Source organism: Mustela nivalis (genome assembly GCF_964662115.1).
Source record: "Mustela nivalis genome assembly, chromosome: 12".
In the NCBI taxonomy this organism is placed as follows: Eukaryota; Metazoa; Chordata; class Mammalia; order Carnivora; family Mustelidae; genus Mustela; species Mustela nivalis.
This window is the reverse complement of record NC_139031.1, coordinates 16,543,887-16,569,279: the sequence shown is the minus strand read 5'-3', so window position 1 is coordinate 16,569,279 and position 25,393 is coordinate 16,543,887. Positions and strand designations below refer to the sequence as shown.

The 25,393-nt window shown below is 49.7% G+C and overlaps 1 protein-coding gene across 1 annotated transcript; it reads right to left on the bottom strand.

Annotated features, from left to right (window-relative positions):
• Positions 1–801: 801 nt before the first annotated feature.
• On the bottom strand, positions 802–18,365 carry FAM180A (family with sequence similarity 180 member A). The gene is made up of 3 exons (XM_082693291.1): positions 17,988–18,365; positions 6,017–6,117; positions 802–4,574 (listed from the first exon to the last, which is right to left on the bottom strand). The coding sequence occupies exons 1-3, from the start codon at positions 18,061–18,063 to the stop codon at positions 4,230–4,232; spliced, it is 522 nt and encodes a 173-aa protein (XP_082549417.1). The 5' UTR covers positions 18,064–18,365; the 3' UTR covers positions 802–4,229.
• Positions 18,366–25,393: the final 7,028 nt, after the last annotated feature.

Here is a 25,393-nt window from a genome sequence, read left to right as displayed (position 1 = left end):
GTTAGCCTATAAGAAAGACCACAGACTCTGAGGGAGGTTGGGAAGTATAGCTACCTCTCTGGAAAAGTCTAGATGCCCGTCTCATTTCAAAAGGCTCTTTCTTGGAGCCCAGATGTCAGTGGTCTTTCTTGACTGGAGTAGGTGCTCAAAGGCTCGTCTCTGAGGTTCTTTAGCAAAAAACAAGCAGAAAGCTCCCTTTGAGGGGGATACTAGGAGGAAGGAGGTGGGAGGGCAGGGAAGAAGTTGACAAGTTCAGGGTCAGGGCCTTGGCAGCTGTTGCGCTCTGCAGTTTCTGCTGGTTAGAGATTGGGAGAAGCTGTCAGCCTCCTTTCTCAGAAGGGACATGTGGATAAGGTTACCCATGTTTTTCTTGAATTCACAGAATGCAAGAATGGCATTCCAAGGTCTACAGTTGGAAATGCTCCCCAGGCTAAACGCAAAGAGACTGGAGAAGTGGCTCCAGAAAACCAGTTCTTCTAGACTTCCAAGGCAGGGGCAATTATGGACAGTCGAGGTTCCCTTCGAGGTTATCTTGCCATTGTAGGATGGGCTATGATGACCCATCTCTTTAAATGCATGTGAAAGTCTGGCTACCATATTTGTTACATTCACGCCTCATCTTGGGCTGATTTTGAGACTCAGAACGAACAAGACCACAGGTATGATGTTTGGGTGGCAAATATTAAAGAGGCTGGAAAATAATAAACAGCTGCGGGACTCAACATCCACCGTTCAACCCCTACATCATTTCAAAGTCCTTGGTGAGATAATCTGACATAACAAAGGTCCCACCGAGCCTTGTAAACTTGATCAGGACATGTTTATTACACCGTAAGTGAATAATTGTTAAATAAAATTAGGTAAGGTGAGCGACACAGTTAAGACCAGTAGTTCTTCTTTGGGACTCTACTGTTTTTCAGATGAGGAAAACACTTTCCAGAACACTATGCTTGAGAGATAGAAGGCAGGTTCCACTCAGATGAGGTATCTAAAGTAGTCAAACTCTTAGTAACATCCAGTAGAAAGGCAGTTGCCAGCCATTGTGGGGTAGAGGGGGGAGGGGAGTTGTTCCAGAGGTATCATTTTTTTGTAAGACAAAAAGTTCTAGAGATCTGTCCTGCCATTTGGCTAACACTATTGTACTGCCCAGTTAGACATTCACATGGTAAATTTCATGTATTTTTTTACCACAATAAAAAATAAGGTAAGATGTTAAAATGGGGGCGCCATGTAAAGACCTTTGACAAGCGTTCACCTGTGGAAATCTCTTCTGATTTATCACTCAGTTGATTCTCTTTTAGATTCAAGGTAAGATGATGTTTTTTCACTGTCTCTTGAGTGACACCAGAGGTAGCCAGGAGGATGCCAACTCTAGAAGACGCTTCCAGAATTTTTAGATCCTAAAAGTCCCCAGCGGTATAGAGATGGCAGAATTAGTTACAGGCAAATTGCATAAGTTACAGGAAAGTTTCCAAAAGTTCCATAAGTTACAGGCAAATTTCCATGGCAGCCACCATGCTCTAAATTACTGTCTATGCATACATATGGCAAAATGTGACCCGGTTGTGATTGTGGTGTTACGGTGTGGTATTAATGAGGCAAAATGGGATAGTCCGTTTCTGTCCAGTCTACTGCTTTACTGTTCATTGAGCAGAGGGTGGCATCTTGGGGTGAGTGTTATATTTGATTTTGCATGTAGATGAAGTTCTTATTATAAACTGTTCCTGTGGGTAAACAGTCAATTTGTATTCAGCCTAAAATAGTCATTAATAGGGTCATCTAGTTAGGATGAAAATGGAATTTCCTTTTGTCTTTAAAAAGATCATGCCCTTCTTGTTTCTATTTCTTTTACAGTCATTGGCTGCCAGCTGCATAAATATGGGCCCCGATTTATAACTACATAAGGCCTTCCATTTTTTGCTGCAGGTTGAACGAACCACCATTTTAGCACTGGTCCTGGGAACCATCCTCCCCATTCGTGGATCTCCTACCCCTCGGAGCAGCCATGTATATCATCACATGGAAGGCAGGGCTTACAGGCAGCCTTTCTACCCAGTGACGGGAAGAAAGCACTCAGATTCAACCTAAGGGGAATGGTACCCCAGGATGGGATGCAAGACTCTGAGGTCAGGCTTTTGCACAACGTGGAAGGGTTGAGGCCTCTGCTCACCTCCTCCCTGCCCCACACCGAGGGAAAGGACAAATAGTGAAGGCAAACCATGAGACCAATCCTCCTTTTGGGAAATCCCAACCCTATACCTTGACCTTTGTTTGAGTCAGACAGTGATACCCAAAGGGGGTGGAAAGACAGTGCAGGTCAGAGTGCAGGCAGGCAGAGCTCAAGTGAGCAAAAGTCAGCCAAAAGAGACTGGGAGATGCCTCTAAGAAGTGGATACAAAGATAATCAGAATTGGACCCAAAGATAGAGCAGAAGAGACACCAACTAAAATAAAGAGACCAGCTTAGTGACCATGTCAAAGAGAACACATTAGAAAAAGAAAAGCTGAACAAAAAGCAAATATCAGAGACTGCACTTGAGGGAGGTAAGAGAGAAGCACAACCAGGGAATGAGAACCAGAGAGGCTGACAGTTATTAATCTTCTGAACCCAAGAACATGAGGATGCCAAGCTGTATTCTTCTCTGACGATGAATACCTTCTTCCTCCATCCTACTATTTCTCCAAAGTGATTATGCAGCTCATGCTGCTCGGCGATCACTTCTTCAAAGTTTTTAAGAAGTCCAGAGCAGCTTTGGGCATCATCAGATGAAACCTGTTAAATACCCATTTCACAATCAAAGTTAGCCCGATGAGGTCTCACTCTTTCGAAGATTAGATCTCTTGCGACGTTGGCCTCCAAAACTCAGTGTCCACCTAAGAGAGCCAGAAAGATCTCTGAGCTGGTGGGGAGTCTACATTAGAGCCCAGTGCTTTCCTGCTAGCAGAGATCTTCATCCATTTTCTCATATTTAATGTAGAATTATAACAAGCCTAGCCATCTTGTGGGATAGCAGGTGCTAAGAAAAGAACATGCTGTGAAGGGTGGGTTCTGTTGGCAAGAAAGAAAAGTGCATCTTACAGCCTCACAGTGAGGAAGGTAGCAGAAGAGCTCACAGCACATGCAGAATTAGCAAAGCCTGGGGCCTTCCAGGATTGGGGCAAACAGTCCAGTGGACCCTTAGGTCCTGCTGTCCTCCCCGTAATAGCTCACTTAGCTCAGTGATTATGGACCTTTCAGAAGTAGAATGATCTTAGAATTTATTTTATCCAACTCCTTCATCAGAGTGTTTCAAAGATATTGAATAAAAGCCTAAGGTGTTTCATATGTAGAGCTTAAAAATATACCAAGTTAATGTTGCTCAAAGGAAAGTTTTGGCCTTGGAAAGGGGAAATCCCGTCGTCCAAAAAATTTGTTTTACTGGAAGCACCTCATTTTCTGATGACGCTAAATGATTTTAAGCATCTGGATAGACATGGCCTTTGATGCCACCACTGCATTAGGGTGACGAGGGTGACCCTCTCTGCATTAGCCTGCTCTCTCTGTTCAGAAGGCAAGGCATGACTGCTCGCAGCCTTCCTGCGGGCCCCTTCTTGTTTCTCCTCTGTATTAGGTCAGCTTTCAGAGAAGAGGAATCAAGACCTATAGGTCCTAAAATTACTGATTCTCCAACTGACTCTTCTTTGTGACTTTTGGAAAAGGTGAGAAGTAGATCTTTGACCAACAATGTATTTATTTGGCTATAGCTCTAGGTTGGGTTTTGTTGTTGTTGTTGCTGTTGTTTTTAATCTCTTACTATAGAACCTTTGGAAAGATGTTCAATCAACCTCGCAGCCTGATGTCTGTCCCTGGTCTTCCCGCCATGCCCAAACCTCGGTGCTGTCTCCTCTAACTCTGTGCTTGGCCTTGGGTGCTCATGGCGGTCGCTCAGTGTTGGAGCATGGCTGAGACTTCTACATGTCACCAGGCAAATCACTGGGCCTTTGGAGGCATCTCAAATTCCCGGTCTAGCCCTTTCTTCCAGCACAGGTTGCACTGTGACACGAGTCAGACGTGCTGGTCAGGAATCTATAAGGGGCAAAGAACATGGCGGTGTTTATTTTAACCTTGGCTACTCTGAGTTGGTGGGATGGGCTTTGTTGCTGGGCTCTGTAAACGGAGTAGGAGTAAAGAGTATTTGGATTACTGTGTGCATGGGTCCCTGCTCTGCGGTCCTGGTGCAGGCCAGTCTCTCAGGGAGACACTCTGGGGCTCGAGGACCGCATCAGGTCGTGCCGCAGGGCCTGGAAGAGGCTACGGAGGGACTGGGCCCAGATGTCCTTCTGATGGCCTTGGGACAGGGCTGTGCGGTAGGCCGTGTAGGCCAGGGTCAGCGCTGTCCTTTCAAAGTCCTCTTTCTTGAGGATGCCGGGGTGGCTGGAGAGGCTGGCAGTCAGCCGGCGGATGTCCGGGATGCGCTTGGGGATCACGTCGTTGCAGATGGTGCGGAAGTCAGAAGCCTTCCTCAGGGAGGCGAGCTCCTCGTCCTTGATGGAGATCTGCAGGTCAGGGCTGATGTCAAGTTCAGCTAGCAGGAACTGGAGAGAGAGGAAGCATTCAAGCATCACTGAGGACATGATTGTATTTATTCATCATCACGTATGTTCTTGTGGGGAGGCAGCTAGCTGCGCCTCCAGTTCCGACTTTCCCACGAGCTGTATAACCCTGGATGAGTTACTTAACTTCTCTGAGCCTCACTTTCCTCCTCTGCAAGATGATCAGTGACAACAATACTGCACTGGGATATTGTAAGTAAGTGAGACTAATACAGATGGCGTCTAATACAGTGCCTGGTACAGAGCCACTATTTCAAGGACTGCTTATTATTCCTAGTGCCCTGGCCAGAGCACCAGTCCCTGCCTTCCTTTCTTCCTCCCACCCACCAAAGATCTCCTGGAGCACAAACTGACTATTTTGGGTAATTTAAAATCCGAAGCTGAATTCGAAGAATGCAGAGAATTGTGCTAGGAATTAGGTAGGATACAGAGATCTGTCCTCATTTCTCAACTGTTCTTTAAGAGTAGCAAGGAGTTTTCTATGTGCTTCCCCGGCTCCGAGCCAGGCTCATTCCAGGAACCTCATAAATACCTCTTGTCTGAATTCTAACTTGTCTCCCTGTCTCCGAGTCCTCCTGGCTCTAACCCATTCTCCATGCTACTGTCTGCTGTCTTTCTAGAACAGATCTGTTCCTGTGGCTCCCAAGTTCCAGACTTGGCCAAGTTCGTCCCCCAGGGCAGGATTTGAAATCTCTTCGTCTTCTGCCAGCTCAGCTGCTTGGCCTCCATAGGCTGTGTCTCAGCCAGACAGTGCTGGGACGTGGAGGACGTGAGAGGATGTCAAGACAGGAGGGGAATCTTGGAGATCATTGTAGTTCCTCATTTAACAGTGGAGGGGATTCAGGCCCAGAGTGGGCGACGCGGTGTCACCCAGTTGATGGGGGCAGAACCAGAAGGACAGCTCAGATCTTGAACCTGGAATTTGATCACTGAACCCATTTAAGCAGCCTTGGGGGATTCACTTGTGGCTTGGAGGAGGAATGGGGTGTCAGGGGCCTGGGAGGGGGGCAGAGGAAGAGAGCCTCGGGGCGGACCTTGCCAGTCAGAAACGGAGCTATCCCAGCTGTGAAGCTACCGGAGACAAGGCTCTGCTTAGACACCAGGCGTGGCATTGCCCGAGCCCTCCAGACCAGTCCTGCCTCAAAGCCTCTGCTTGGGAATGTTGCCCGACTCTGCGGCTGGCGGTGGTGCCTGGGGACCAGATGGAAATCTCTTATTTTGCCTTGACTGAACCCCTGATGCCATCATTCCCTGTCACAACGTGTGGGAAAGGGGAGGAGAGGCGAGGAAGACCTGACTCTGGGATGGGCGGGAGGCCACGAATCCACAAAGTTGTCTAGACCAGTCCCTCCGGCGCTTAGGTCCCTTCTCCAAAATACACGCTTTTTGCGTGACTTCAGTTGACCACCTTCCCTTCTGCCTACCTCATAGAGCAGTTCGACCTCCTCCAGGGAGCTCTGCAGGACGGGGTTCAAGGGCATCGTTGAGGATCTCTTTGGCCGATGGGCAGCAGGGAAGAGCACGGCTGCAAGAAACGAGAGTTAGCTCGAGGGGCTGCGGTGGGCATGCGTCCCGGAGGCCAGCCAGCCGGTCTGGAGGGTGACCGACACCAGGTGGTGGTGGACCGGAAGCGGGGAGAGGTGACAGATGACACTGGTGTGTCCCCAAGAGCTCCCAGGCATGTCAGATGTTAGTTTCAGGCCAATGATTTCAAACCTGGCTGCTCACCAGAATCATCCCAGAAAGTTTTGAAAAAATACACATGTCTAAGGGTATGTATCCCCTAGGGAAGTATGTCAAAATATAAAACCGAAATGAGCAAACTGACACTCCCCCCCCCCCATTCAATAAATGAGTTCTCTAATAATACGGTTCCTTTATCAATAGGAGGGGCTGGTTTATATTTATTGACAACCTTTTTATTTTATTTTATTTTTTAAAAAGATTTTATTTATCTGACAGAAAGAGAGATCACAAGTAGGCAGGCAGAGGGACAGGCAGGGAGAGAGAGGGAAGCAGGCTCCCTGCTGAGCAGGAAGCCAGTTGCAGGGCTCGGTCCCAGGACCCCGAGATCATGACCTGAGCCGAAGGAAGCGGCTTTAACCCCCTGAGCCACCCAGGCACCCCTTGATAATCCTTTTAATCAGAGGAGCAGACTTCTGGCTGGTCCCCGACCATCTGAGACATAGCTGCCAAGAATGTGAGTAGAGGTGACAAAGTACAGGAAGGGAGCTGCCACAAGACCCTCATGCTTGGCCGCAGGGGTGTGAGGAGCCAAGCTCAGCGCTTCCCCCAGGGGCTGGCTGACTTAGAGATACGTTTGGTGGAGTCAATGACTTGTCAGTGTTATGCCTTGGTGCTTGCATTTAGAAGTTGGAGGAAGATGGATAAGCTGCCAGAGGTAGAGGAGGGGACAGAATCGGGAACGGACAGAGAGGACAGGTGAAGAAGACCAGCTATTACGGAGTATGGGAATACTCAGGACAAACTGCCGTTCCCAGGATCATGCTGGGTGGGAGCAGACAGCCCTGTTCACCCCGCAGCCCCACCTTGTACCCAGGCACTGTGCAGGAGTGACTGGTCACCCTGCTGCCTGCTGACAAAAAAAAGGTGCACCTTCTTCAAGACATTGGTTCTTTTCTGCTGGAAGCTGGGGCAACCCACTGTAAAAACCCAAGAGATTTGGAGGTAAGTAGCGCCCCCTGAAGTTGTGGGAACCGCGAGTTGCACAACCGTATGTCACAGCTCTCCTTCTTGATCATGGTGCCCTTGGAACCACAAGAGTCTAGGGATGTCCAGTGTACTCTGGCTAAGGAAGGAAGGGCACTGCCGAAGCATTTTAGAAGGTTTTCTATTGGAAATGATAAAAATGAAACATCTTCAGTGTAAAGGACATTTCCTGAAAAGCTCACTGATGGGCATCTCCTACTTCCTGGAGAAAGGTGGTTGGGTGTCGTATTGCTATAATACTGTTTACTCTGTAACTTATTTATTATTATTTTTAAATATATTTTTAAAGATTTTATTTATTTATTTAACTGAGAGAGAGCACAGAGGCAAGGGGAACAGCAGTGGGAGAGGGAGAAGCAGGGTCCCTCCTGAGCAGAGAGCCTGATGTGGGGCTCCATCCCGGGACCCTGGGATCATGACCAGAGCCGAAGTCAGATGCCTAATCGGCTGAACCCCCCAGGCGCTGCCTGTAACTCATTATCTCTAGCACAGGTTCCTCCCGGGCTAGCATAAATAAGGTTTCAGCACCCCCCACAGAGCCTGGCAGGCTGACACAATCCTTGCATCCAAGGGGGCCTTGACGGGCAGAGTGACCATCTCTGCTTCCCCAGGGCACTTCCCCAGAGCCTGTGAATTGCCAAGCATTAGATCCTATGCCGGCAGTTTAGCAAAAATTGTTTTCTTTGCCAGCAAAGTGCCAACTTCCCACAGAACCATGGTTTTTAGGGCTTGAGAAGACCTTGGCCTCTGTTCACTCATTGCCTCTGCCTACAGTATCAGGTGGACGGAGGCATCTCCTGCTCCACTGACTTGCAACCTTGACCGCATATTAGAATCACCCAAGGGGCGGATGCGTGGGTCCTGGCTGCAGAGGCTCTGATGTAATGGAACAGGGTGCACATGGGACAGGAAGATTTTTTTCCAAAGCTTCCAAGGCTTCTAATGGCAGCTCCTTATGGCAGCTGAAGTTGAGAATCAGAGGGTGGTTGGCCTGACATTGTAGAGAAGGAGCTGCCCCACCCCTTTGGCCACTCTTGGGTTAACCCAGTGGTTCTCACCCTTGACGGTATATCAGGATAACCTGGGAGCTTGGGAAATCCCGAATGCCCAAGGCCAGCTCCCAGGTCATTACAGTGGGCAGGCATTGGGTTATCCGGCCCCACAGCCAAGCAGAGGGTGCCCTGCTGCGAGGCACACCCCACTCTTATCTGATGGGATCATCAGAAGAGACCAGGGTCATCTTGTCCTCGGAGACAAAGGAGCAGAGGCTCAAAGAGGGTGCGTACTATGACTTTACTTTCTCCTCGGTGGGAGATGACACCGGGATCAGGTCCAGTCCTAGAATGAGATGTGATCTGCTTTTCTGCGCGCCCTTCTTTTCTTCTTACCATGGAAGAGTGGATGAAATCCCCTTCCCAGGATAGGATCCGAGAGCAATTTTATTTCTTTAATTCTTGTCCCCGGATTCCATTCTTATTGTGAAATTACAGGTATTGGTCCCTTAGGAAAAAAAAAAAAATTCATACCCCAGCAGGTGAAGAGGATAAGAGGGAATGAATGCCTTGGGCATGGAGGCCTTTCTGCTTCCCGTCATCTCAGACTTGGGGTTGGCTGCCTTCCAGGAAGTTCTTCACAGCTGAACTGTCTCCCTGTGAACACCAAGACCCCTTTAACCCACACACCCCAAGTGGACCCTGAGTTCTCAAAGAATGGGCAAGAAAATACTTCCGGATTCAGAGCTCAACTTAATAATGAAAACACTGTTGTTTCCAAGAGCCCTTATTCTGATTCTTTTAAAAATGGTAACACAGTTTGGGGAAGACCGTTAGAAATAGCTTCAGCTTCTAGACTGGGAGACTCATCATTGCCCCAGCAAGTGTGTGTGTGGGGTGCACAGAAATCTGAAAGATGGACCCCTCCGACCTTGTTCTGCTCTACATCATTCTACCACCTTCTGCAGGAGCTCTGCCCGTTGCCGTGGCTGCATAGACGGTGTGTCTGGCAGGTGCTTTTCTACAGACCTGGGTGTGGAAGCGCGGGTCCAGACATCTGAGAGGCCGTGGGTCTGACTCTCTGGAAACAAGGCGAGGCCTGGAGAGGATAGATTTGCCTCCATGGAGATGCTGGTGGTGGGGCGGGGGGTGGCGAGAAATAAGCTATGTCTGGTCCCCAGCAAAACAGTGGGTAAAAGATTAAATACACAGTCACTACCGATATTCTTGTCTACGCCAGGGAAGGCTGGACTCTGTCAGAAATGCAAATGGCCCACGTGAGAGCTGACCAGCTCCCAGAGGCATGGATGTGCGAAGCTTTAAACTAGACTTGCTCCTGCGTGGTGAGACCCACAGTCCAGCTCCCCCAGAAATCTTTCTCTGCAACCCTGCTGTCCACTTGTGTCCTTTCTCTAGCTCCATATGCCCTCTGTGTCCTGTCTCCACATTTCACATCTTGCCGTTTGTCACCCTGAAGGTGTTCATCTGGGTGGCCGGCCAGCTCCTGGAAGCGAGGGAGGAAGTTTATGCTCCCCTTCCTTGACCTTGATGTCTGCATAACCCTGGGCTTCAAGGGAAGCCTCAGTATATATGTGGGGGTGATTTTAAAGATGAACCAGGGATTTGGGGGGGCGCCTGGGTGGCTCAGTGGGTTAAGCCGCTGCCTTCAGCTCAGGTCATGATCTCAGGGTCCTGGGATTGAGTCCTGCATCGGGCTCTCTGCTCAGCGGGAAGCCTGCTTCTCCCTCTGCCTGCTGCTCCCCCTGCTTGTACTCTCTTTCTGCCAGATAAATAAATAAAATCTTTAAAAAAATTAAAAAAAAAAAAAAAGAAAAGGCCGAGCCAGGCATTTTTAAAAAGCCTCACAAAACCAAAACAGCCGCAGGGACTCTTCAGGCTCTGCTGGGGTTTTCCTGTCCTACCAGCAGCTAGCTCATCGCCTACCTTGATGGAGGTCATTGTTAAGTTCGCTGTGGGTGATTAGTAAACTGCCTAGGGCAGCCCAGCCTTCACCATACAGATGGGAGGGAGACCTGAGGATGGCCATTAGTGACAACACCTTCTCTGAGAGAGGGGACAGCCGGGAGCTGTGTGGGAGGCTCCAGACCGGCAGAAGGGCCCCATCTGAGCACGGAGCCTCAGGCAAGCAGGCTACTGGGACAGGTTTGTTGAAATTATTGACTTTTTGTGCCTTTTGCTTAATGTAAAACTGGGCCAATTTATTTTCCTCTTCTCCACTCAATACTCGGCAACCTGCCCACTCTCCAGCTGTTTCTTGAGGACATGAATATGCGCACGAGGACCACTCAGGGTGACCAGGGGACATCAGAAGCTTCCACGTCTCCTAGCACGAAGGTCTGCTGCACACGGCTGGTCTCGGGGCAGGAGGACCGTGAGCGTCTCCCCTTCTCCCGGATTCCCTGGACATAGGAGCCTTTGCTGGGGGGACATTGAGGGTCTAGGATACATTGGACAGACCAGCTCAGAACAACAGATTTGCTTGCTACAAGTTATGCAGGTGCACTGAACCAGTCGGGATCTGGATCCAGAGATTCAAGAGTCCTGTGCTAGGGCATGTTCTGTCCCTGTGTTCTGCTCAGAGACGCGTTGGGACCGCAGACCCAGGTTGCTAGAACGTGAAGCTTAGATACCGTAACAGCACATGAGCCCACGTGCCCTGGGCTTTTCGTCTGCACTTTGGGAGGTGAGTACTAACATGCCATTGCGTAGATGAAGAAACTTGCCCTAGGCCACCCAATTTGTTTGCCGTAGGACTGAGATTAAATCCAGACCTCACGGGCTCCCAGACCCTGTCTCACTGATAGGGAGAACAATGCTATCTTTCTGTAGGTGTATCGGGCCTCAGCCTGGGCTCAGGAAAGATAGCGTAGTTAATTATGAATGAATGCAGTTGGTATGATACAGATTCTGAAATGAACCATACGTAATTTTTTTTTTTTTTTTTTAAGAGAGAGAGAGTGCGGTCGAGTGGGGCAAGGCAGAGGGAGAGAGCATCTTAAGCAGGCTCCACACCCAGCACAGAGCCCGGTGGGGGCCCTGATCTCACGACTCTGGGATCATGATCTGTGTCGATATCAAGAGTTGGTTGCTTAACCGACTGAGCCACCCAGGCGCCCCTTGCCACACACAATTTTAAAAATTCTCTAACTTTGATTTGTAATCCTGTGACACGCAAGGTCCCGTCACTACAGGCCTGTGATCACTCTCCTACATAGACCCCCCAACTCCTTTGCTCCCCCTTTGTGCCTCTGCAACCACTTGGCGAAATCATAGCCCGTCTCGTCCCCTGTCCCCTGCCGAGCCTGTGCCCCCGAACGTGGCCAGGGGAAACCACAGTCGTGTTAGCTGTTCTCGTTCTGAGCTCGCGACCGTTCCACTGGCAGAGGCCTCTCCGTGCCGCCCGACCGCGCTCCGGCTCTCCTGGTTCCCCTCACTTGGCTGCCTGCGTCTTGTCCACTCACTTGGACTTGTCCTCAGCCCCTGTGTCTGTGCGCCCCCGGGGCCGAGGTCTCCCTGTGTGCGAGCGACCCGTCCGTGGACGCGCTCTCAGCCTTGCACCTGTTCTCTCTCCTCTCCTGCGTCTGGCCTCTCCCCTCGCTGCTGGATCTTGCGCATCAGCACGAACACTTCGGTCTTAGAAAATTAAAGGCCGCAGTACCGGCTGTCCTGCTCACCTCCCTCTTCGCGGTGCGAGCCCTGCCTCATCCCCGCACTCAACCCTCTTCCGGCCGCACGCACTGCCGGGCTGACCTCCAGCCTCGCCCTCCCGGCCCGACCTCAGGCTGCCCAGCTGCCGGCGGGCATGTTCTTGCCCCTTTGTAACAGCTGCCTCTCCTGACGCCAGACCCAGGCCAACCCCAACACACACAAACACACACACTCACCCAGACTACCCCCCATACCCTTACCACCCCCCACCCCCCATGCCACACACGTACCATGTATGCACACACACACACACTACCCCCCACACTCCCCATGCCACACATGTACCACGTACGCACACGCCAGACGCATGCCACACCGCAGACACATACGCCACACACCACACCACACACCATGCACTCCACACATGCCACATATGCACACAGCAGACACATATCATACACATACACACATATACCACCCCCACACCCTTACTACACCACACACACACACACACACACACACCCCTGCACACCCCACGCTACACATATACCACGTACCCATACACCAGATGCATGTCACACCACACACACATACACCACACCACACACCACACACACTCCACATATGCATGCACCACACCCTCACACCCCCATACATACCAGACACATGCCACACACACAGGCACACACACCACACACATGCGTACACCCTACGCCCCCATCCCCCACACAAACACTCATACACACCATGCGCGTGTGAGCACTGCTCTCCCCGCACACCCATCCTGCTGTCTGTGGTCTTCCCCACCTCTCTCAGTTGCTCAGGCCAAAAACCTTGGGATCATCCTTTATTTTTCTCTTTCACATCGCACATGCCTCCAGTCAGCGAATCTTCCCGGCTCTACCGGAATCCGTCTACTACTTGCAACATCTCGGCTAGACTCTGGTTCAAGGCTTGGGCGCCTCTCCTAAAGTTGTCTTAGCTTCCATCCTTGGCTCCCACTCTCATTCTATTCTATTCTTTTTTTTTTTTAATTATTCATTTATTTGAGAGGGAGAGAGAGAGAGCATGTGTGAGCTGGGGGAGCGACAGAGGGACAGAGAATGTCAAGCAGATTCCCTGCTGAGCCTGGAGCCCAATGTGTGTCTTGAACTCATAACCCTGAGATCATGACCCAAGCTGAAATCAAGAGTCGGATGCTTAACCGACTGAGTCACCCAGGAGCCCCATCATTCTGCTCTTAATGCATCTAAAGTGAGTCTGTGAAAACATAGGTCAGAGGCTGTCACTCCTTTGTCCAGAACTGTCAGGGCTTTTCATCTCACTCAGAGTAGAAGCCAAAGACCATCAAATGATCTTGTAGCTATGAGGTGCTACATGATTTGCCTTCTTCCTGCCTCTCTGAGCCTGTTATTTCCCCGTACCCCACCCCTGCTGCTGCCACCACAGCCACAGGCTTCTTCACTGTTCTGTGAGCATACCAGGCATCTTCTGCCACAGGGCTTTTGCACTTCTGTTTCCTCTGCCTGGGATACTTTCTCCAGGGATTGCATGGCTTACTACTCCGTTTCCTTCAGGCCTTTAGTCACCTCCTTAGGGACGCCCTCCATGATTTCTCTATTTAAAATTGTGATCCTTTATAGTCTGTCCCTAATTTATTCTCATCAAAAAAGCCAGATGTCTTATTTATAGACATGTTTATATCTGTTTCCCTCACTTCCTGAGGGCCTGGGTTCCTGTCTGTTTTGTTCGGTGCTGTATTCCCAGTGCATAGCATCCTGCCCACAGCTATTGAAGGAGTACATGATCCCACAGAAACACATTAATTACCCTCGTCACGAAACCCCATTCTTTCTAAACAGAGTGTTTACTAAATCCTTCTCTCCCCTCCCCCGCAAATTTTAAAATAGGCTCCATACCCAGTGTGGAGCCCAAGGCGGGGCTTGAACTCCAGACCCTGAGATCAAGACCAAGCCGAAATCAAGAGTCAGATGCTTAACCGACTAACCACCCTGTGCCCCTAAGTTCTTTCTTTCTTTCTAACAGGATAATTCTAGAACTTATTTTTAGTTCCAAGTGCCGACTAATTATCAAAATGTAGATGTGGTCTCCTATCTCTACCACCTCTTCCCTTTATCTTCGAGGAGCCTGCATTCCTGCCTGGGAGAAGCTCCTTTTAATAATCTCAGTCAAGGCTGACACCTGTCTCCCCCACACCTCCGAGCTTTCTTGCCCAGACATACAGACAGAAGTCGCTTACATGGAAGAGCCCGTCTTTTCTCTGCAGCCTGACCTTCTCGTTGACTTCTTGTAATCTGGGTTAAAAATTTTCCTTCCCACAATCTTCCAAATATGTTTAATAGAACAGAACGGTATTAAGGCTAACCACGGCTCCCACACAACTGTACACGCCATTTGTACCAAGGAGCTTGCTGGAAAGGATTCAGACTGCGCACGATATCAAGCCAAAATACGATGCTTTTAACGAAGCAGTCGAAGCAACTCCATGGAAATGGCGGGTGTGGATAGGAAAAACTCTCCTTTATGAAAGATCTTTTGTGAGATCTTACTGATGTCATTTACTTTTCTGCTCCTGGGCCAACCCTTCAGAAACGCAGTGACATTCTGAGGGATCCAGGATCTTGGCCCGGTGTGTTGGGGTCTTCTGGGAGTGGTCCTGAAGGGGCCAAATTGCCCCCCCGACCCCCCCTGCCCCCCTGGGTGGGGAGTCCTAGGGCTGCAGGGAGGACTGAGACTCTGATGCCACAGACGTGGGGTAGGCGACAATATCCAGCTCTAGCCTTCCAGCTGAGTGATCCGGGGCTCCTCGACTGCTGGCCGGTCCTCCAGTTTCCTTACCTGTGTGCAGATGGTCACCGGGGGTGACTGGGGCTGCGGGGTGGGGGGCGTTCAGTTACGCGAGTCCTGTTAGTCAGTGCTTACTGGACACTCATCACAGACCCTTCCCTTCATGCCTGAAAACACACCCAGCACTAAAAGGGACTCCTGACAATGACATAAATTGCACCAGGTAACTGAAGGGCCAGCCTTCCCTATTAACCTACTTTTAAAAAGAATAATTTGCATGTATTTAATAAAAACAGTTAAAGTATGTAATACATACATTTTTTTTCCCTTTCTTCTTCTTCTTTTTTTTTTTTTTTTTTTAAAGACCAGTTAGTTCCCCTCAGGCCCCCAAGGGGGGTTCTGGCAGGACCTGGGGGCTTGGGCCAGGTGTGTCCGGCTTCCGGACGGGCCTCGCTAACCACAGGTGAGTCATCAGGTCTGGGTGATGTTGGTGGGGCTGGAGCAGCGGGCCGGCAGGGCTGGCATGGAAAGCCGCCTCCCAGGGCGGAATCCTAGAGAGCGCGTCTAGGGAGAGGCCCCGAGAATGGTAGGAAAATGTCCTGACAGCAGGGTGTGTTCTTTTTGGGTTTATTTCTACATTTCCACTTGGGGGCAGGGGGTGGGGGAGGAGGGATAGAGGTGGAATGGAGGAGGGTTTTTGGGCAGAGGGGCAGGAGACGTGTGGGAATACCCTCAGGCTGAGTCAGAATTCTCTCTCTCTCTCTTTTAAAGATTATTTATTTGGGGTGCCTGGGTGGCTCAGTGGGTTAAAGCCTCTGCCTTTGGCTCAGGTCATGATCTCGGGGTCCTGGGATCGAGCCCCACATCGGGCCCTCTGCTCGGCGGGGAGCCTGCTTCCCTTCCCCTCTCTCTGCCTACTTGTGATCTCTCTCTCTCTGTGTCAAATAAATAAATAAAATCTTAAAAAAAAGATTATTTATTTATTTGACACAGACACAGCCAGAAAGGGAACACAAGCAGGGAGAGTGGAAGAGGGAGAAGCAGGCTTCAGGTTGAGCAGGGAGCCCGATGGGGCTTGATCCCAGCACCCTGGGCTGAAGGCAGATGCTTAAGCACTGAGCCATCCAGGAGCCCCGGCTGGGAATTCTTCTAAATCAGGCGTGGCGCTGGGGTGGGGTTTGGGGTAAGGATGAAGGCGAAAGGAAGAGTTAAATACATTAGGAAAAATTATTTTTATTTGGGTGTGACTCCCATTCCGTTTTGAAAAAATGGCAATTCGGTATTCCTTTTATAATTAGGAAAAAATGTTAAAAATGAAAAAAAAAAACTATCTGGAAGACTTTTGATGATGGTTGGAAGGACGCTATCACTTGTTGACTTTGCCGGGAACCACTAATCTAGGATTTAACAAAGCTGCCTCATCAGTGCCTCTGTTCCAGCTGTGCTGGCTTCCTGTCTCTAGATAGATTTGTTATTATTATTTAGGGGCCGACCTTCCCCACGATGTTGCTATAGAACCATCTGTTAAGTGAGAACCTCAAATTTTCCTTAATGAATTTTTTTTCGTTGGTTTAAGTGATAGGTAATAATTCACAATTGATAAACTTCTTCACCATTTACAAAACATTTTATTTACATTTTGAATATGGCCCTCACCACACACAGTGAAGATTAGCTCTGTTACGTGATTTGTTAGTGAACCGAAGCTCAGAGAGGTTAAGAGACTTGCCAGACATCACACAGCCAATGAGAGGCAGAGCTTAAATCCTTGAATTTCTTGCAGGATTGCCCATGACGTGGCTGTGGTGTTTACAGCCTTGTTAGATATCCACTTATCTCATTTGGCTTTCTAACAGCCCGTGCATCGGGGGGTGGGTGGGTATTACCATCTTTTTCTAATAGGCAAGTGGGGAAGGTTCCCGGTAGCACATAGGGTTAAGTGGCCGAATGTAACGCCATGGTCTCTTTGCTCTCCTAAGTGTTGCCTCCAAAATTTGCGCACATCATGAACAGGGAGGGTGTGATGTTTCCAGAAAAAAAAGGAAAATGCTCCATTAATTATTTGCCTCTGGGTATAACAATCATTTCACAGCTCAGCTCAGAGAAAGCTCAGAGAATTGGCAAATCACTGATCTCAAGCTTGAAAGTGAGAGAATAAAACCCAAATAAGTGGATGGCTTTTGCTCCCACCTGTGTCAGTTCATTTGCTCTGTGCATCTCCCGTCCACACCGGCGGCTCCTTCTTTCCCCAGCACTTTCCTTGAGAACCTGGAGGCTCAGCCCCACCCCCACCCCTCCCGCCATGCCAGTCTGACGTCCTCTTTTGGATCTCTAGAAACACCTATGGGCCTGCCTTCTTTTTACAGTGCTTCTGGGGAGAGAGACCTCAGCTGACTTTAGGCAGTGGAGAGGGTTGAGTTCTGCACAGAGGGGTCCACACTACTGCTCCCTTGGTCCCCAGCAGTGACCATGCTGCCAGGCTCTACCACCTGGAGCCAGTCCTGAGCATACAGAAAAGATGCCATGGGGTCCTGAGGGAAAGGGAGTTGGCCACGAGGGAACAGCCTTGCCGGGCTCCCTCCTTTTTGAGGTGGACCACTGGGCGATGGGAGCTCACTCACACCTGAGGGAACACTAAAGGGTCACTCTTCTCCTGCCACTGGGCCGGCTCTGCCCAGATGGAAAGATTGTCCACCCCTGCTCCGAAGCAGCATGGAGACCTCCATGTGGACAGCCAATGCCCTGGGCCTCTTGTCGGGATCCCCCATTTAGCAGGCCTTCTGCACCCCAACACCCACCGTCCCACGACACTAGCATCAGTCTTGGTACCCGCTCTTCACAGGCCCTGCCTGGCTGCGGCAGCTGGGGGTGGGGGAGCTGCTCAAGAATGCTCACATTCTTAGAAGCAAAGATGACTTAGCTCTGGCATGTCAGAAAGGCATGCCCTCTGCGCTCTTCACCTCGACTCAGTTCCCTCAGCGGCTTTGGTATTTTTCAGTGTCCCATCCCTCATCAGCTTCTAGCACCTTCTAACATGTCCAGAAGCATCAAGCCATTGGCAGAGAGGAGATAAAAGGGGGGGGGTGATGTAGGGCTTCTGATCTCCTTTTACCACCTTATTCTTTCTCCCCCCAATTCCTATTTGTATTTATAAAAGAGTAATGCACGTCAAGCAGACAAATAGAAAGCAACTTACCCCTGCTCCACCTATGGGACACAGTAGCCTGGGCATTGTAGCACAACAGCAGAAGCAGCAGCGTTTTCCAGCACATCTTCTCTTCCAGAAAGGTGAAAAGTTGTCCTCAAACCCAGTGGGACCTCAGGAGCTACAGGTATGCCCGTACCAGTCCGCCCAGAGCAAAGATATAGTTCGTACCCCCCTTCCCTTTACAGAAGTGCACAGATGCCCTCTCCTGCCCCAGAAGGGTGGAGGCAGAGGCAGCCTCTTGGGGGGGGGGCGTGGGGGGGCAGGAATTGGGACTTCTGCTAATTCGACTCTCTCCGGGATTGGGGGACTGGGCTTCCACAGAGAGACTCTGTTTTTGAGCACATCTGGAGTGACTCACGGGGCATGTGATCTCCTTGGCAGTAGGGCGGATAAATATAATTTCTGTACTTGAGTTCCATGTGTTGGATGGACCCACTGGAATTTTTCTTTAACAAACAGACTCGTGGAACTTGTTAGAGAGCCCGGCAGAGAGCTGGCTGCTGTCCCCGTCCACACACACACACACACACACACACACACACACACACATACACAGCAGGAGAGCCAGGGGCGAGGGCTGCAGGGAGAGCTGGGTGGCTTGGCTGGCAGACACAGGGGCTGACAGCCCAGAGTTGCCTTCAGGACAGCGGAGTCATTGTGGTGTCTGGGCTGAGTGTCACTTGCCGCCCTTCCCTGGAGCTGGACCTAGCCATCTTGGTGCCTGGCGTCAGCTCTGAGAGCCTTCCCCAGGCTGTACATGGACGGGGAGTCAGCAGTTGTGAGGTGCAGAGGTAGAGTACTGCTCTGGTCCATGGATATTGTATAAGCAGCTAATGATCTGGGGACCCACGGTGGCCCTCTCCTCCCATTCGTGTTTATGACACCCCAATTTCCGGACTGTATCTAGCTAGACCCGGGACCAAACCACTTTGATTCTCCCAGGCAAAACAGTAGTGGTTTTCCATGATCTTGTTTTGGGTAATTGATTAATTAACTTTTATCGAGATGTAATTGACATATGACATTGCGTAGGTTTAAGGTGTACATGGGTTGATTCGATTTGGCACACTTCCATATTGCAATATGGTGACCACTGGAGCGTTAGCTAACACGTCTATCATGTTATGTGATTATCATTCCTTTTTTCTGGCAAGAACATTTGAAGTCCATGGTCATTTTTCAAGTACTGCCATTGACAGGCAGACATCGTGGTTTTTGTCTCATATCACTCCTTCACCTTCTCTGAAGGTTCTAGAGCTTTAAGGACATTTTAGGATGACTTGACCGTATGGGTTTCCCATCTATGGAGGTGGTGCCCAGGGTGAATTTGTCCCTGGGGAGAACTCAAGTTCTCTCTGCTTTGATCAGAACACCATTTTTTTTTTCAGATTTTATTTATTTGAGACATAGAGAAAGAGAACATGAGCTGTGTGTGTGTTGGTGGGGGGGGGCAAGCAGACTCCCTGCTGGGCAAAGAGCCTGAGGACTCGATTCCAGGACCCTGGGATCATGACCTGAGCCGAAGGCAGACGCTTAACTGACAGAGCCAACCAGGTGCCCCCAGAACTCCTTTCCTAAATTTGTTAGAAGAAGTGGCTTGAAAAACAAACGACTATAAAATTTGAAAACCACTAATCTTACTAATATTAACAATAATTCTTGTGCTTAATTTGTTTCAGGCTCTGCACTAGGCCCTCTCCTTGTCTTGGTTGATTTAATGCTGGCCCCAAGCTATGAGGTCAGTAGAGGACTGCCCTCCTGTCCTGCAGACGTACAAGGTGAGTCACAAATGTAATTTAAAATTTGCTGGGAGTCCTATTAAAAAAAGTGAAGAGAAACAGTGTTGCAGCGATCATAATAAGACATTTTATTCAACTAAATATATCTGAAATATAATTTCTATGGGCAATCAATATAAATATCAACATGATATTTTCGATTTATTTTTCAGGCCAAATCTTTGAAGTCCAGTGTGTATTTCCCTCAGCACATCTCCGTTCGGACTAGCCACACTCTCAGTCTTCCACAGCTATATGTGACCAGTGACTACTGCCTTGGGCAGAGCAAGGCTAGAAGGTAAGAGGGTAGGTTCCATAGCCAGAGCAACACAGCAAGTGTGGTTAACATTTATTCCCTCCCATAAGATCTACTTTGTTAGCAACTGTCACGTGTACGGTGAATTACTATGAGATATAATAACTGTGATGTTCATCATATACCACAGACATAGTTCTTTTATAACTGGAAGTTTGTACCTTTGACCCATCTTCACCCATTTCTTCTACCTCTGGCAACCACTAATCTGTTCTGTTTCTTAAAGGTTGGCTTTTTTAAAAAATTCCACATGTAAGTGAGATCATATAGAATTAGTCTTTATTTGACTTCTTTCTTTTTTTTTTTTTTTTTAATTTATCCGAGAGAGAGAGAGAGGGAGAGAGAGCGAGCACAGGCAGACAGAATGGCAGCAGAGGCAGAGGGAGAAGCAGGCTCCCTGCCAAGCAAGGAGCCCGATGTGGGACTCGATCCCAGGACGCTGGGATCATGACCTGAGCGGAAGGCAGCTGCCCAACCAGCCGAGCCACCCAGGCGTCCCTATTTGACTTATTTCACTTAGTATAATGCCCTTAAGTTCTGCCCATGTTATAGCAAATGGTGTGATTTCCTCCTTTTCCTATGGCTGAAAATATTCCTCTGTGTGTGTATGTATGTGTGTGTGTGTGTGTGTGTGTAATGTCTTCTTTAACCATTCATCTGTTAGTAGATGCTAGCTTGTTTCCATGTCTTGGCTATTGTAAATAATGCTGCAATGACCATGGGGGTGTGGATGTCACTTTGAGATAGGGATTTCATTTCCTTTTGGATATATACCTGGAAGTGGCATCGTTGGATCATAAGATAATTCTATTATTAATTTTTTGAGGACCCTCTGTACTGTTTTCCACAGTGGCCGCACCAATTTACACTTTCACTCACAGTGCTCAAGGGTTCTCTTTTTTCCACATTCTCATCACCACTTAGAATTGATTGTCTTTTAATGATAGACAATCTAACAGGTATGAGGTGATATCCCATTGTGGTTTTGATTTACATTTCTCTGGTGATGAGTGACGTTGAGTGTCTTTTCATATACCTGTTGGTCATTTGTATGTATTCTTTGGAAAGTTGCTCAGCTCTTCTGCCTGTTTTTTAATCAGATTGTCTTTTTGCTATTAAGTTGTATGAGTTCTTTTTTTTGTTTGTTTGAGTTCTTTATATATCTTGGATGTTAATCCCTTAGCAGATATATGATGGCAAATATTTTCTCTTGTTCTGTAGGTTGTGTTTTCATTTTGTTGATGGTTTCTTTTGCTATCCAGTGTCCTTCCTTCTTAAATCTGTGAAGATTACTCAAAGGACCTAGCGCAGGGCTAGACACTCGAGCTGTTCATTGAATATTTATTGGTAGCAGAGAAAGCCCCCTACAGCTTTTTTACCAACACTCCCCTGAGTGAGGCAGTGCTGGGGAGGGAATATGGAAATGACTGCCTGGCCGCAGGGAAATCAGGGCCAGAAATCACACTCTTGGCTTCCAGTCCTGGACTATTTCATAGGTAGGCTCAAATCCCCAGACTGTCACCTCCTAATTCTTAAGCTGGATTGAGGATCGGCTTTTGGATTTGGGCTGGGAAGGAATGTGTTTGTAACAAATTTCATTTCGGAAGATGATGGACTAAGCCTTCTCTCCCACCACTACAACCTGGCAGCAGGAGGGAAATGCGTCACTCCTCCAGGAGCCTCACTGAAGTCTTGGGAAACCCTGGCCTAATTGCACTGATCTCCACCACCCCCTTCTTGCTTTTCTGGTTTGAGGCGTAATTCTACGCACACGGGTAAGACTGGCAAGCAGATGGAAGCAGATGGAAGCCTTTTGTGACGACACAATAAGCCCACAACAGTGGAACTCCCCTGATTTTGTACAGAGCCCTTAGAGGGTGGGGGGAGGGGCTCCTTAAGGCAACAGTTTTCAAGGACATTTTTGCCTCCAACTCCACCCACCCCCCATCCCCCGCACTTTCCCGCATACTTCTTGTCAGCCCTGGTCGCCTTACAGCTTGGTTACTCTGACCACTTACTGAGTTCTGACCACACACCTTATTTTATTTCATTCCGTTTTCATAGCGGTTCTGTTCAGTGGATTTGGTAAATGAGCCCGCTCTTACCCAGGGCCAACCCAAGCTTACAAAAGATCAAGGGCTGGGGCCGCACAACTGTCAAATGGCGAGCGCTCCCGTGTCCTCCCTCGAAGGGGTGGAGAGGAACACTCGACACCAGGAAAGCAGCTTCTCCATGTGAGAAGCATCATGGAGCCAAGGGACTGGTGGGCTGGGCCCAGGTGATAGGGAGTGACAGGTGGGGAGGATTCTGTCCATTCCGACGGCTCTGGCACAGACGCCACACGGTCCACAGCCATTTGTTGGTCATACACTCCTTCATTCATCTAGTCTTTGAGCATCAGCTCCGTGCCCGGCAGTAGGCATGTCAAACCAAATGACACATGGCCCCTGGCCTCAAGCATCTTTATTCTTTTTTTTTTAAAATAAATTAATTTATTTATTTGACAGGCAGAGATCACAAGTAGGCAGAGAGGCAGGCAGAGAGAGAGAGAGAGGTGGAAGCAGGGTCCCCGCTGAGCAGAGAGCCCGATGCGGGGCTCAATCCCAGGACCCTGGGATCATGTCCTGAGCCGAAGGCAGAGGCTTTAACCCACTGAGCCACCCAGGCGCCCCAAGCGTCTTTATTCTAATCGGGAAGATAGACACCTTGATAGCTATTTAAAATACGTGATGTTTATGGATGGAGGACCCTGTGGTAGAAAAGGAGAGGGAAGGGTTATCTGGGAAGGCTTCTTGGAGGAGCTGACACCTGAATTAAGGTTTTAGGGATGAGCTGGATTTAATTAGGTTGTGTGGGAAGGGATGGTGGGGGCGGGGGGACAATCTGAAAAAATGGCGCAGCGGGGAGAGAGACAACTTGATGTGTACATGGAGCTGAAAGTGGTGGCCTTGCTGGCAGGTCAAGGGTGAATCAGGGAGCAGTGGGAGGCAGGCTGGTAAGGAGGCAGGGCCCTGTCATGGAGAATCTTCTGTGCCACACCTGGACCGTTCTCTGCCAGGAATAGAGAGTGCTGGAGGCCGCCCCTGAGTTTATGGTGGCTTTGCTCCAGAGGCTGGACTTGCTAGGGTAGAGGCCAGTCAAGGAAGGGGCAGAGGCAAAGTTCTAGGGAAAGATGATAAGGACCTGAATCAGGGCAGGAGCTAGTAGCAAAGGAGAGGAGGGCATGATTCGAGAATGACCGAAGAGGCCAAATCAGGGACACACAGTGATCCCTCAGAGTAAGAGCTGAGAGAGGGACAGAGGGGCAGACAGGAAGTTCTGCGGTGTCCCCAGCTGAGACTGGGAGCACAGAAGAGGAGGAGCTGGTTTCAGGGACGCCCTGATTCCGGTGTGGAAGTGTTGAGGTCGTGTGCTGGGCCTCGTGTTACTCGGTTTTGAGGCGCTCGCTCCCTGCCGTGCCCTCTGGACTGTGCTGAGCCCCGGGCGTGGCTTCTCACTCTCTGAGCATCCCCTTGACAGACAGATTCTCTGCTGTGCTCTGCAGCCATGAGGATGGGAGAGAGTGTCAAGTCTTCTCAGAGAGGACGGTCACTAGTGGGTGGGTTGGGATATGAATGCGAATAGATCCCCCAGTGGAAGGAATTAAGGAGACCGTGACGTAACTCTTCAGGGGTCTTCTCCCTTAGCCAAGAAGGGGACCAAAGCTCCCCCCTTTATCTGGTTGACTCCACTCATCCTTTGCTTTCTGGCGCAGGTGTCCTTCTCCCTGGGAAGCCCTTCCTGGACTCCCTGACTAGAGTGATTCCCCCAGTCATGCATGTTCCTAGCACCGTGAACCCAACTTCTGTGTCTCAGCCCAGTTGCAGTTTTACTTTGTGATATTTTGATTAAGGCTCTTCAGCTGTGGACTGTGAGCCCCATGAATGCAGGGACTCAGCTAGTGTCTGCTCACCATTGTATCCCTAGAACCTTCTGGCACTCTGTGGGTGCTCTACCAGCCAGGCAGTCAGGCAGTAGGAGTTTCCATCAAGGTTCTGGCAAAAAACTGGCGGCACCTCTGAAAAAGGAATCGAAGAGTCCGATGAAGGCACTCTTTCTAAAGGAGTGAAAGGGTTAAGGGACCGATGTGGGGACTCATCCCAGTGGAGGCTGTTACCACGTGTTGTGGATTGAAATATGTCCTTGCAGAAGACACCCTGAAGGCCTAGCCCCGAGTTTCTGGGAATGCAATCTTAGTTTGAAATAGGGTCTTTGCGGATGTCATCAAGTTAAAATGAGGTCATTAGGGTGGGCCTTCAGCCAATATGACTGGTATCCTCAGAAGAGGAGATACGGACAGAGACACCATGGCCGTGTAAGCCAAGGAAGGCGCACAATTGTTGGCAATGATCAGAAGCTAGAAGAGGCAAGGAATGATCCTCCCCTACACGTTTCTGAGGGAGCATGGCCCGGCCAACGCCTTGATTTCACACTTCTAGCCTCCAGACCCGGGAGACAAGACCCGGGAGACAATACCCTTCTGTTGTTTGCGACCCTTCGATTTAGTGGCACTTTGTGACAACAGCCCCGAGACACTCATATGCCCCTCCTAGGCTTCCAGGACAAGGGAAGGAAATCCACTGTTTGCAATGACCTGTAGCGGAGGGGCCCGCTGCCAGGAGCTGTGGCCCCGGGCGGAAGGATGCACCCACGGCAAACTCTAGCCTAGCGGGGAGCGGGGGAGAGGATGCTTCTTTGCTCTCTCTCCTCTCCCACTTCCTAATTCCCATCTGCTCTCATCAGCCTAATCCAGCGGGCAGCCAGAGGGCAAGGGAGTGGGGTCTGCGGAAGTCTCCGAGGTGCAAAGCAGAGTGGCCAAGGGGGAGAGTGATGTGGAAGGCTCGGGGAGCAGATCCTTTCCAGTAAGTAGGTAAAATGAATGGGAGCATGGCAGGGACAGAACTCCAAGGTTATTCTCGCTTGTCTTTGGGAACAGACAATTTTACGGCACCACTCTGTTTCCACCAGGAGGAGACAAGAGAGGAGACACAGGTTTTAACAGTGAGGACTTTTGCGTCTGGCTTCGAGCGCTGCCCCCTGGCTCTGCACCCGGGTTCTGGGTCTTGTGAAGCCTCCCTCCATGTTTGTGCAGTTAGCACCTTGAGGCTGGATGCTATTTTAAGGCTGGAAGTGAGGTAATTTGGTACGACAACAGAAACCCAGCTGTAATTATGAACGCCAGCCTCTCAAGCAGAGAAGTCACCGGCCTGGAAGAGTTGCCAGTGTCAGTGACTCAGTGGTACGTGCTCACTCGAGCCAGC

Coding starts and splice junctions, on each gene's coding strand:
- FAM180A (XM_082693291.1), bottom strand. CDS start 18,063: ATGTGCTGGAAAACGCTGCTGCTTCTGCTGTTGTGCTACAATGCCCAG. Junction 6,118..17,987: donor GTCCCATAGGTGGAGCAGGG/GTAAGTTGCTTT, acceptor CGTTTCTTGCAG/CCGTGCTCTTCCCTGCTGCC. Junction 4,575..6,016: donor AGGTCGAACTGCTCTATGAG/GTAGGCAGAAGG, acceptor CTCTCTCTCCAG/TTCCTGCTAGCTGAACTTGA.